This window comes from Rhinoderma darwinii, chromosome 1 (genome assembly GCF_050947455.1).
Source record: "Rhinoderma darwinii isolate aRhiDar2 chromosome 1, aRhiDar2.hap1, whole genome shotgun sequence".
Taxonomy (NCBI): Eukaryota; Metazoa; Chordata; class Amphibia; order Anura; family Rhinodermatidae; genus Rhinoderma; species Rhinoderma darwinii.
Genome location: NC_134687.1, coordinates 371,005,976 through 371,018,860, shown reverse-complemented (window position 1 = coordinate 371,018,860; position 12,885 = coordinate 371,005,976). Strand labels below are relative to the sequence as shown.

The 12,885-nt window shown below is 42.2% G+C and overlaps 1 protein-coding gene across 1 annotated transcript in view; it reads right to left on the bottom strand.

Annotated features, from left to right (window-relative positions):
* Positions 1-12,885, bottom strand: part of PGM5 (phosphoglucomutase 5) — a 156,256-nt gene that overhangs the window by 32,750 nt on the left and 110,621 nt on the right. The window contains exon 9 of the mRNA XM_075860417.1: positions 11,759-11,942. Coding sequence (XP_075716532.1) covers positions 11,759-11,942 — 184 coding nt within the window. The remainder of the gene's footprint in view (positions 1-11,758; positions 11,943-12,885) is intronic.

The following is a 12,885-nucleotide window of genomic DNA, read 5'->3' as shown; positions in this document are numbered from 1 at the left end:
TTATTGGAAGTAGGCCGTGAAAATGGAAATCTACATTCTTTCAAAGAAAATGTAGGTTTAGCAAATTTTTTCTCATTTCCACAAGGACTAAAGGAGAAAAAGCACTGCAACCTATGAAAAGCAATTTCTCCTGAGTAAAACAGTACCCCCATATGTGGTAATAAACGGCTGTTTGGACACACGGCAGGGCTCAGGAGGGAAAGAGCGCGATTTGGCTTTTGGAGCTCAAATTTAGCAGGAAATCCCTGAGGGACCAAAACAGTGAAAATGCCCAAAAAGTGACTCAATTTAGGAAACTACACCCTTTGAGGAATTCATCTAGGGGTGTAGTGAGCATTTTAACCCCACAGGTGTTTCATAGAATTTATTAGAATTGGGCAGTGAAAATAAAAACAATCCTTTTTCTTCAATAAGACGTAGATTTAGCTCAAAATTTTTCATTTTCTCAACAAATAAAGGAAAAACACCCAACATATGTAAAGCAACTTCTCTGGGGTACGGAAATACCCGATATGTGGTCATAAACTGCTGTTTGGGCACACGGCAAGGATCAGAAGAGAAGGAGCGCCATTTGGCTTTTGGAGCACAGATTTTGCTGGATTGGTTTCTTTGGGATACTACACCCCTTGAGGAATTAATCTAGGGATGTAGTGAGCATTTTGACCCCACAGGTGTTTCATAGATTTAATTTGAATCGGGCAGTGAAAATAAAATGTACATTTTTTCCAATAAGACGTAGTTTAGCGCAAAATTTTTCATTTTCTCAAAAAATAAAGGAGAAAAAGAACCCCAACATTTCTAAAGCAATTTCATCCGAGTACGGCTATACCCCATATGTGGTCATAAACTGATTTTTGGGCACACGGCAGGGCTCAGAAGAGAAAGAGTGCCATTTGGCTTTCAGAGTACAGATTTTGCTGGATTGGTTTCTGGTCACTATGTAGCATTTGCAAAACCCCTGTGGGACCAAAACACTGGAAACCCCCTAGAAGTGACCCTATTTTGGAAACTACACCCCTCAAGGTATTCACCTAGGGGTGTAGTGAGCATGTTAACCCCGCAGGTGTTTTGCAGAAATTAGTGTGCACTCGATATTGCAGAGTGAAAATTAGATTTTTTTCCATAGATATGCTAATATGTGGAGCCCAGCTTGTGCCACCATAACAAGACAGCTCTCTAATTATTATGCTGTGTTTCCAAGTTTTAGAATCACCCTACATGGGGCACCAATCTTTTGCCTGGACATTCGACAGGGCTCAGGAGTGAAAGAGTACCATGCGAAATTGAGGCCTAATTTGGCGACATATAAAGTATTGGTTCACAATTGCAGGGCTCTGATGTGAAGTGATAAAAGATCCCAAGATATGCTATTTCAGTGGCAAATATGTCGTGCCCAGCTTATGTCACTGGAGAGACACACCCCAAAAATTGTTAAAAGGGTTCTCCCGGGTATGGCGGTGCCATATATGTGGAAGAAAACTGCTGTTTGGGCACACTGTAGGGCTCAGATGGGTGGGAGCGCCATTTGGCTTTTGAAGCGTAGATTTTGCTTGGTAGTAGTTTTGTTTGGAGTTTTACTGGTATTTCAGTTTATAATGTGGGGGCATATGTAAGCTGTGCGGAGTACATCAGGGGCATAGTCAGGTGGTGTAATAATGGGGTAAACAATAAAATAATCCATAGATGTGTGTTACGCTGTGAAGAATCCTTTCTGCACAGGCCGGTGTCGCACTTATAAATGGTGTTACTTTGGTCCACACTCCGCACCTTTGCAGTTTTGGGAATTTTGCTGGAAAAGTGTTGTCCTGGTATAATACGGGCACCCTCACTTCCAGCAGATATGTTTGGGCCCTCCCATTCCTGGTTCCCTAATTTTAGGGCCCTGATAAATCGCCTCTTGAAACAGACAAAATGTTCCCCTCTGATCTGCACAACCGCATATTTTTGTTTCCTGACTTTTTTGAGCCTTAACTAATTTTATTTTTTAATAGACGTAGTGGTATGAGGGCTGTTTTGTTGTGGGAAGAGCTGTAGTTATTATTGGTACCATTTTAGGGTACATGCAACTTTTTGATCACTTTTTATCCTATTTTTTGGGAGGCAAGGTGACCAAAAAAACAGCAATTCTGGCATCATTTTTTTAGGTTTTTTTTATACAGCGCTCACCATGCGTTATAAATTACATGTTAACTTTATTCTGCGGGTCAGTACGATTCCGGCGATACCTAATTTATAGCACTCGGGGCTCCTTTTGCATGAATTACTGCATCAATGCAGCGTGGGATGGAGGCGATCAGCCTGTGGAACTGCTGAGGTGTTATGGAAGCCCAGGTTGCTTTGATAGCAGCCCTCAGCTCATCTGCATTATTGAGTCTGGGAAATAGATGGAAATTGCCTGAACATTGTTAGTTTTATGCCAAATTTTTGTAAAATAATTTTTGTTGCTTGTGGTAATAATCAGGTATTTACAGGACCTGATGGGGGTGGGATTCTCAGGTGTTTTGGATTATCAGATGAGTGTGGAGAAGTATATAACATTTAATTTGTATTTTTGAGAATAAATAAGAGTTCACCTTTGAACAATAGTTCATCCATATCGTATACAGTATGTACAAGACAGGAAACACGGTGGTCAAGATGCATGGGGTAAATTATCCAGAGACCACTCCCACCTTCTTGTTCTGTTCAAGAAGCCGAGCTGGAGGTACTCGCTTAGGCTTGTAACCTGGCAAAAGGTAAGATGGCCAACATTTACACTCACTCTAGGCACGCTGTTGGCATCGCCCACGATTATGGGCCCATTGGTAGTAGGAACTTTGTTGGATCATCGGGTAAGCCAATTGAGAATTCAAGAGATGACAGACCTGGCAAGGAGAGTATGTGCAGACAGGTAACAGTAAATTGGCATGTTCCTGGATTCAATAATGCCAACACTAGGTTTGTGGTAGCCTGCATGATATGTGCATGGCATGACATAGGTAAAACAGCAAAGCTACCTATGAGAAGTGCACCCCGGCCAGATTACTTGTTCCAGCGACTGCAGAACATACAACTACCCGAGGTAGGTGTGTATGAATATGTGCTCGTATGTGTAGACCTGTTTTCGGGGTGGCCTGAAGCCTGGCCAGTATTTACCCAACTGCAAAGAACACGGCCAAGAACATTTTCAGTGAAGTTGTGTGTAAGTGACAGGGAAACAGTTTTTACCCCAAGTATTGAACTGGTGTTTGTACAATAACTAAGATATCAGCGGTTCTCTAGATGCTGACCCAGGTTAGTTTGTTTGATATCGGTATTCAAGAAGTGTTGTGGGATATTAAATACCGAGGTTAAGTTTTATGTAAAGTTCTGGATCAGCGTGCCTTAGCATTGGACTATTGAATGCAGGTGTCAGTGTTATAACTTGTAACTGATAACTTCTCAATGGCAGTAGATTCCGATTTGAAAACATTTTTTTGTTGTGAGAGGAAAATGTTAAAACAGAAAATCCAGATCAGGAGGAACTATACCTGGATCTGGTCTGTGTGTGCGCAATATTGTTAGTTTTGCTGAGGATTGAAGCAGCTCTTTGATAAGAAAATTCTGTGAAGTATATATAAAAAGAAGAAAATCAGTTTGTGTGTATCACTTTTAGTATACTGCCCAATGTGAATGTTTAATGTAAAGATGTCCTTATTAATTTTTTTCTTCCATTGAATTACCTGATTAAGATCAATTAATGATTATGTGACAAAAAGATTGTTCTCCACAGGAAGTATCCAACTGGGAGCGGAAGGCGTGAAAACCAGATTCTAATGGGTGCTACCGGTTTACCTAACTTTATCCGTCCACAATCCAAGGCATTCTTGATGGCACTTGTATTGATGGTATGTGGCTTCACATATGCCTCCAAGACTGCAAGGGTCAATTTGATAAGATCTAATTGGTGCTGTTGCTGGTAAATTCTGTTAGAGCTGTTTGATTTGCCTACAGAACAGTCCAGAACAGTCCTGGCAGACCGGTGCCAACCTTTTCATCATACCCACCTCCCACGAAGAGACCTTGAGAGGCCTTCCCAGGTAAAACAAGTTGTTTTTAGCTTCCTAAGATATTAGGTATACGTATAAGCGTGTTAATCTCAGAGTAGGTAAGAAAAAAAAACTTGGTTTAAGACACTTGTCAGACAAAACGTATGGTATCTGTGTATATTTTTGTGTGTAGGAGCTGTTAGGGTATGTGCACACGATAACGCCAATTACGACTGAAATTACGGAGCTGTTTTCAGGAGAAAACAGCTCCTGCATTTAAAACGTAATTGCTCGTACTCGCGTTTTGCGAGGCGTCAATTACGGACGTAATTTGGAGCTGTTCTTCATTGGATTCAATGAAAAATGGCTCCAATTACGTCCCAAGAAGTGTCCTGCACTTCTTTGATGAGGCTGTTATTTTACGCGCCGTCTTTTGACAGCGACGCGTAACATTACTGGTCGTCGGCACAGTACAACGGCAAACCCATTGAAATAAATGGGCAGATGTTTGCCGACGTATTGGAGCCGTGTTTTCTGGCGTAATTCGAGGCGTAAAACACCTCCATTACACCTGAAAATAGGTCGTGTGAACCCAGCCTTACAGGTAATCATCTCAGATCAAGGTACAAATCCCACTGTAAAGTGTAACACCAAGTGCAAAATAAAATGTACCCAGTAGCTAAACATTTTCTAGGTGCCCCGTCCAGTGGGAAAGAGAAGTTTTTTTCTTATATAAAGGTGTTTGTTTGATTTAGTTTAACCCCTTATTGACCAGCCTATTTTAAACCTTAATGACCTTAATGACCAAGCAATGTTTTACGTATTTTCATCGTCACATTCCAAGAAATATAACATTTTGGGGTACATATAATTTATTGATTAACTTTTATTAACTTTGGGGGGTAATAGAAAAAAACCCAGCAATTTTGCCACTCTTTTTTTGCGTCCTTAAATTACGCTGTTTACCATGGGGTATAAACAACATAATAACTTTATTCAGCGGGTTGTTACTATTGCGACGATACCAAATTTATATAGATTTCTAATGTTTTACTACTTTACACAGTCAAAATTATTTGTTTTGGTGTCTCTATATTTGAAGACCCATAATTTTTTTATTTTTCCGCCGATGCAGCTGTATGAAGGCTTTTGTTTTTGCAGGACGACTTGTAGTTTTTATCTGTACCATTTTGGAGTACTTGCGACTTTTTTATCACTTTTTATCAAATTTTTTTGACGGCAGGATGCAAAGAAAACAGCAATTCTGGCATTGTTTTTTATTTTATTGTTTCCAGTTTTTTTCTTTAGGGGTTTTTATTTATTTATTTAACTTTATGAAACTTTTTTATTAGACCCACTAGGGAACTTTACTATGCGATCGTTTGATCGCTTTTATAATGCACTGCAATACTTCTGTATTGAAGTGTATTATGCCTGTCAGTGTAAAACTGACAGGCATCTGCTAGGTCACGCCTCTGGCACCTGGGGGCCTTTGTTAGGCCCCTGGCTGCCATAGAAAGCACCGACATCCTGCGATCGCAAGCAGGGTGCAGGTGGGGTGAGAGAGGGAGCCTCCTCTCTCCAAAACCATTTAGATGCGGCGCCCGATATTGAGCGCCGCATCAAAGGGGTTAAACGGGCGGATTTCCATCCGGCCACTGGAGCAGTGTTGCAAATGCAAAGGGCACTAAACTGTGACGAAAGGCAACAACACAATGTGAAGGGGGCCTAAAAAGATCTGCTTATATCATTCATAGATACGTTTATAAGTTCTGGAGGTCATCAGATCTGGAAATATGAGAGATAAAATAGTGACCATGGGGCCAGATATTTTTCTGAACCAAATATCAGTGGTGTCACTGAGCACTACATTAAGCCTCTCTACAGCCTTAAATTGCTGATAGCAGGGTAAAATAGATTCATTTAAACTTAACACCAAATCTGATGTACACCTATGTCTGTATTGTATGCTTCCCATAGACATTAGCTACTTGCTCAGAGATCCAGGCAATTTTGGTGTGATCTGGGGACAAGCAAATGTCATTGATGTACCTGTACAGGATGTGGGACACTCATGTAGGTCCCACACTTGCAATATGGTGCTTTCTGTACTTGACTTGTAGTTAATGTCTTAAAATGTGGTCCTAAAGTTATAACATAGCTGTGTTTTGTGGTTCATTTTTACTGCATGGGACTAGTTTCTGCATTTTCTAACAAATATCATGAAATGTTGCCTGTAACCTGAAGTTCTAAAGACTCCTGAAACACTATTGGTGTATGTAGTGGCGGATTATCATATGGGCGGTTCGGGCGAACCGCACATCATTTTAAAAAAACTACATTGCAGCGCGCTAGTACCGCTAATGGGGAGGAGGGGCAGGCTGAGAGGGAATACGGCAGGACCGTCCGCCCAGCTGCCTTTCTGAGGGGGCGGCGGCGCAACTGAAACCAGCCGCGGCCACCCCCTCCTGCTCTAATTGTACCTGCGTCTATAGAACGCAGGTACAATTACATGCATAAGCGCTGAATGGCCGGGTACGTTCTGTGCCCGACCATTCAGCGCCTTACAATGACGCTGATTGGCCGGGCAGAATGAGTTGTCCCGCCAATCAGCGCCTTTCAAATTGTTGAAAGGCGCTGATTGGCGGGGGAAGCCATTTTGCCCTGCCAATCAACGATGGTAGCGGTGCAATGACGTCATCGCACCGCTTCCATTGTTGAAGGGCGCTGATTGATGGGGCATGTCATTCTGCCCTGCCAATCTGCGCCTTTCAACCACGGAAGCGGCGTGATGGCGTCGCTCAGCCCCAGCAGACCTACTCAGAAGAGAGCAGGCCTGCATTGACACAGGTCGGCGTGGGAATGGGATCACGGTGAGTATGTAAATTTTGTTGATTTCAACTAAAAATGTGGGCAGCATTATATACAGGAGGGGGGGCTATATGTGGAGCAAAATCTACGGGGCAGGCTTTATGTGGGACACAATCTACAGGGGAGGCTTTATGTGGGACACAATCTACAGGGGGACTATATGTAGGGCGCTATATGTAGAGCACCATCTACAGGGGGCTATATGTGGGGCACAATCTACAAGGGAGGCTTTATGTGGGACACAATCTACAGGGGGACTATATGTAGGGCACAATATACAGGGTGCGCTTTATGTAGAGCGCAATCTACAGGGGGCTATATGTGGGGCAAAATCTACAGGGGAGGCTTTATGTGGGACACAATCTACAGGGGGACTATATGTAGGGCACTATATACAGGTGGAGCTATATGTAGAGCACTATCTTCAGGGGGCTATATGTAGAGCGCTATCAACAGGGGGGCTATATGTGGGGCACTATCTATGGGAGCACTATCTACAGGGGGTTCTATGGGGGCACTATCTACAGGGGGCTGTATGGGGGCACTATCTACAGGGAGCACTATGTGTGTGGGACACAGTGTATGGTGCTATTACAATCAGGGACAGAGTGTATGGCGTTATTATAATTAGAGGTGCAGTGTTTGGTACTATTATATATAGGGATGCATTGTGCGGACCATGATAACTTTATCTTTGTTTATAGATGCAGAAATGTTTGAAAAGTGAGAAGCCCAAGACATCTGAGCGGAAAACTGCAGAAATGGGTGGTGGCCAGGAGAAGTCATAGAGGTCTGGACCGGATGGAGAAGAAAAGAGAAAAAGAAGAACTAGAATCTGAAATGACGTCATCGGTAAGTCACTTAATGTAAATATTCTGCCTCTAATCAGTACTGTAGTCACTGTATGATCTGTAGCGAGATGATGGGTGGTATGATATTTTTTTTAAGAAAACAGCAACTCCCAGCATATCCTTACCATAGTTCGGGCCATGCTGGGAGCTGTAGTTTTATCCATACAAACCTATACGACAGGGGTTGCACAAAATTGAGCTGTATTTGTGCTGGCGCTGTATTTATGTATTAAGCTTGGTTCCGGGGCTGTATTTATGTACTGAGCTTGGTTCTGGTGTTGTATATATGTAGTGAGCTTTGTTCTAGTACTGTATACATGTAGTGAGCTTTGTTCTAGTACTGTATATATATACTGAGGCTTGGTTCTGGTGTTGTATTTATGTGCTGAGCTTGGTTCTGGTACACTGTTTCAGTAAGTCCCATAGAACGGAATGGTAGTTACGGAAACAGCATAGCTTGCATGCTACGCTGCTTCCGTAACTGCCATTCACTACTATGAGTTATGGAAAGTCCATGGTCAGGAAGTGTCCGAGAAGCAGAGATAGCAGAAAGAGGTAGAACAGGGTTTAGGGGGCCCGGTTTTAGAGATAGATGTGAGTCCCACCTCTGGGAACTGCACCTATCTGACAGGATCCACAGGATATGTCATAAATTTCCCTCACGGGAAAACCCCTTTAAAGTGTAACTAAACTTCTAAAAAACTTCTGACATGTCATAGTGAAATGTCAGACGTTCTGATCGGTGGGGGTCCGAGCACTGAGACCCCCATGGATCGCTAAAACAAAGTGGAAGAAACGCTCAGGTAACCGCTGTGCCGCTTCGTTTCTGATCTGCTTTTCTCGGAAAACCGAGAAAGCGGTGTACGGACGTACACCACTCCGAGGAATGCCGATCAGAAGTGAAGCGGCACAGCATTCAATCGTGTGCTTCTGCCGCTTCACTTTAGCAATCGGTGAGGGTCTCAGTGCTCGAACCCCCCACCGATTAAAAGTTCTGACATATCACTATGACATGGTAAAAGTTTAGTTACACTTTAAAGAGAGGCGTTATATTTTTTTTTATTATTATTATTTATTTATTTATTTTTACTTTAATAAAACAATGTATCAGTGTGTTTAATGCAACTTTCTAAATTCTTTTTATTAAAAAATTATTTTTACTTTTTGAGATACAGCTGCTTTATATCCTGAATACAGAGCAGCTATATCTAGTGCTAAAACCTGTATCTGTCAGGTCAGTGGCACTGACGGTTACAGTGTCAGCGGGTAGGGAGGGTTAAATTGCGTGTGAGGGGGAAGGAGGGGGCCCAAGTAGTGTCAACAGCCCAGGGCCCATGGTACACTTAATCCACCACTGGGTGTATGTTTCATTTTCTCTTAAAAGCAGTTTTTCTTGGCACATGTGAAAATTCTCACTGTCTATGTTGTTAGGAGTCTTATGATTAAATAAATGCACTCCTATGAGCAACATATAGTTGTTGCTATTATTAAATAAAAACTAAGATAATTTTAAAAAAAAGTCGCCAACTACAGTCAACTACAAGAAAATAACATATAACATGTGCACTTCTCATTACAGAAAGAGGTATGTACGCTGTGCCAATCCTAGTGTGCATGTTTCGGGGGTAGCCCTTCCTGTTCAGGCCCATATTCTGGTCTGCTCAATGTTCTAGAACTTTTTACAGTCAGATTAGATTGTTAGGCCAAAGGTTGAATGGACTTTAAAAATGACAACCAGAGCACAAATGTGCTTGGAGCAGTTGCCATTTGCGTTCACCAACTCCTCTCAACAGGTCATGCAAAGTGCATTACTCAGCACTTAAAAATAAATAAAAAGTATTGAGAAAATCTATTTTTAATTTAGGTATGTTTACTTCACTGTGACTTCAATTGCCCTTTAATTATGGTAATCCATTTACATGATAAATGAATGCAATTATAATGGTACTTTGACAGATGGAACGACTAACATCAGAAATGACTTTTTAGTACTTTCACCTAAGTATTTCCTCCTTAATTTATTTTAAGGATCGGAATGTAAGCCACCTACAAATGACGCATAAACGCATACCACTACATAAACAGTTACATGGAATCACAGTGACACAGGTCATAGATATTATAAGCAAGTAATTTGTTCTAAAGAAAGTTACCACGGGCATACATTTCCATCGATTGGCCTTTCCCCAGAATAAGCCACTACTTTGAGATGTGGAAATAAAATAAAAATATAAAAAGTCTTCAAGGCCCTGACATAGGCCTTTACAAAAATCACTTCTTCCAGACACATATATTCAGCATCAATTTCACTAGTGCAGGGCGAATACCTTAAAGGAAGGTTAGAAACTGCAGGATATGTTTAATAGTAACATGACCTTTAGGACAAGTAATGTATTTATATCCCTGCCCACACACACAGGCGCTGCACAAAGGAGACGTGACTGCTGATATATTCCTAAAAGGATGAAAGGCTTGAAGAGCACAGCTGAGAATACATCATGAGCTGACACCTTAAAGGCATGTTAGACTCTTCTATTAAATAAGGGCTTGACTGGCATGCGGAAATCATTTACTGTTGTTCCGAATATGCAGTACCAACTGCCTAGGATAGTTCTCTCCAAGTAATCACAGTATTCAGTTTTATATGATCACTTAAATAAATATATAAAGCCAAAACAGCTAAAAACAAAAAACAAAACCGTGTATGGGCTCATGCATACAACCGTAATGGTGTGCACGGCCCGTGATTTGCGGCTCGGACGGCTGTGGAGTGTCATCCGTGGGCCACCCGCAAATCGCGGGACGTGCACATGCCCGTGTGCATTCATTTCAATGAGCCTGGACTGCAAAATACGGCCGTAATAAGACATGTCCTAACTTTTTGCGGTCCAGGCTCCCGGGCAATGCACGTACCGTGGAAACCATGGTTGTGTGCATAGGCCGATAGAAATGAATGGGACCGCAATTCACCTGCAGATTTGCGGGTGAATTGCGGACGCAAAACACGTTTGTGTGCATGGGGCCTATGTGTATGGTTGCCTTTGGACAGGAAAATATTTCATGTACATACAAAGTTAATGCTTAGTATTTACTGCCCCCTATAATGCCTGCCACAAATGCCCATCTATAGTGCCAGTAACAGATGCCACCATTCTAATCACATCTGTAGTAATCAGGTAAAGTAAAGGGTCTAAGGAAGCAGGCTGAAGTAAAGAAAATCCTTAAAAGTGGTACCAGGATTTCTATCTTCTCTCTGCCCTCCACTGAGTGTTCGGTTTCACGCTGGAACCTTCAAGTCATTAGCACTGAATCATATTGTATCACTGGTAGTTCAAACTGTCCGCCTCCTTAGTAGTCAGTGTGAATTCTTCTAATGCAGGAAGAGATTCGCTGCAGTCGCACGGGACCGATAAATGGCACACGACCGCTACAGGAGTTTCCAGGACCAGAGCGAAGGCGAACAGTGTGTCAGTGCAGGAGCGGGGGTATTTTAAAAGGATGATATTTTATATTCTTCCTGCCCTCCTTTAAAATTTGAAAACTCCTGGATAACCCCTTTAAGCTAGTTATAGACATTAGATTATTGTCGGCCAGTCTTGATGATCTGTGGGATCTGGCAGATAGCACCAAGGACGGACAGCTTGGGTTCTAAACAAGTTCTGCAGGATTTTTAATGTTAATGACCTATATTTAGAATAGGCCCTCAATATTTGATTGGTGGGAGTCTGGTAGGGACCCAACCTCACTTGAATGGGACGAGCTGCACTAACAGGCAATTGTACGGACGAGCGCCTGTGCCTTTGTAAAAAATAAAGAGGTGAAGGAAAATGTAGCAGACCACCATCGATCACACTTTGATGGCCTATTCTAAGGAAAGGCCATTAATAATAAAGTCCTGGAGAACCCTATGGTTAATCCATTTTGTTTCCTGGAGATAATTCTCAGGATGCATTTATGTGCAAACACCATAGATTCTGCAATGAAACTACATTTGGTATAAAATGTAAAACACTATGTTCATGCTCTTACCTGTTTCTTTGTCACAGTCCCATCTACAGGGTCCACATATTCAAAACTATCTGTTTTCTCCACACTGTACATATGGCTTCCAACTGCAAACTGCTGACTAGCAAATGTCTTTTCGGTTATCGTAGACTCCAGATCTTTCATTATGAAGAAAGCTGTCCTTGGTTCAAGACCATCATAGTCAAATCTATAAAGGGAAGACAAAAGTATGGCAATGACATGACTAGATACAGGCAAAAGAGCACACATACTATTTCCAAAGTGGGGTAATGCTTACTGTTTGACTGTAATTTTTTTGCTCTATTATGTCTTTGGCTCTGTTCACATGTATCCAGCTTGTGATTTTTTCCATACTTGATTTAGGACACAAATAAAATGTTTGCAACAGATCTAACATCTGATCTGCTTTAATCACTGACTATGTTCAAAAGTTGTCATCTGTTGCATCAGATTTTACATCTATCCAACTAGTGACTTCAGAAAAATATACATTATCTCATGGACAAAAGATAAACAGTCAATGGGACAACAGAATGAAAAATATAATAGGGTTGTCCCATGAAGAGTATGGTTTACAGTTAAAGGGAACCTGTCACCAGCATTTCACCTATTAAACCAGCAATACCTGGTGGTAGTGGGTGAAAAATTATTTTTATGTAACCTATAATTATCTTCTTAGTCGGCTCTGTGCCTTTAATATTCAGTTTTTAGGCGGGATTCACATGACCGGGTCCCGCCCGAGCACGAGTATCGGCCGGTAAAATGAGCCATTTTTCCCGGCCGGTTTGCATTATTTTTGCATCCGTTCCGGGCCGGGCAGATCTGGACAGTGACATCAGCGGCAACTCCTGAAGGGGAATCCCCATGTGTTCGGGGATTCCGCTTCAGGAGTTTCCCCTCATGTCACTGCCCATATATGGACAGAGACATCAAGCGCTCTGTCCAGGAGCGGAATCCCCGAACACACGGGGATTCCGCTCCTTCAGGGAGCTAAAATGGAGCTAGCACATAGCAGAGCGGGGAGATACCTCCATGCTCTGCTATAGTGGCGTCGCTACAGTAGTAGCAGCCGCAGCAGCAGCAGCAGCAGCTGCTAGCTGCGCCATGGAAGGTGTCGCCGGGCCAGGGCG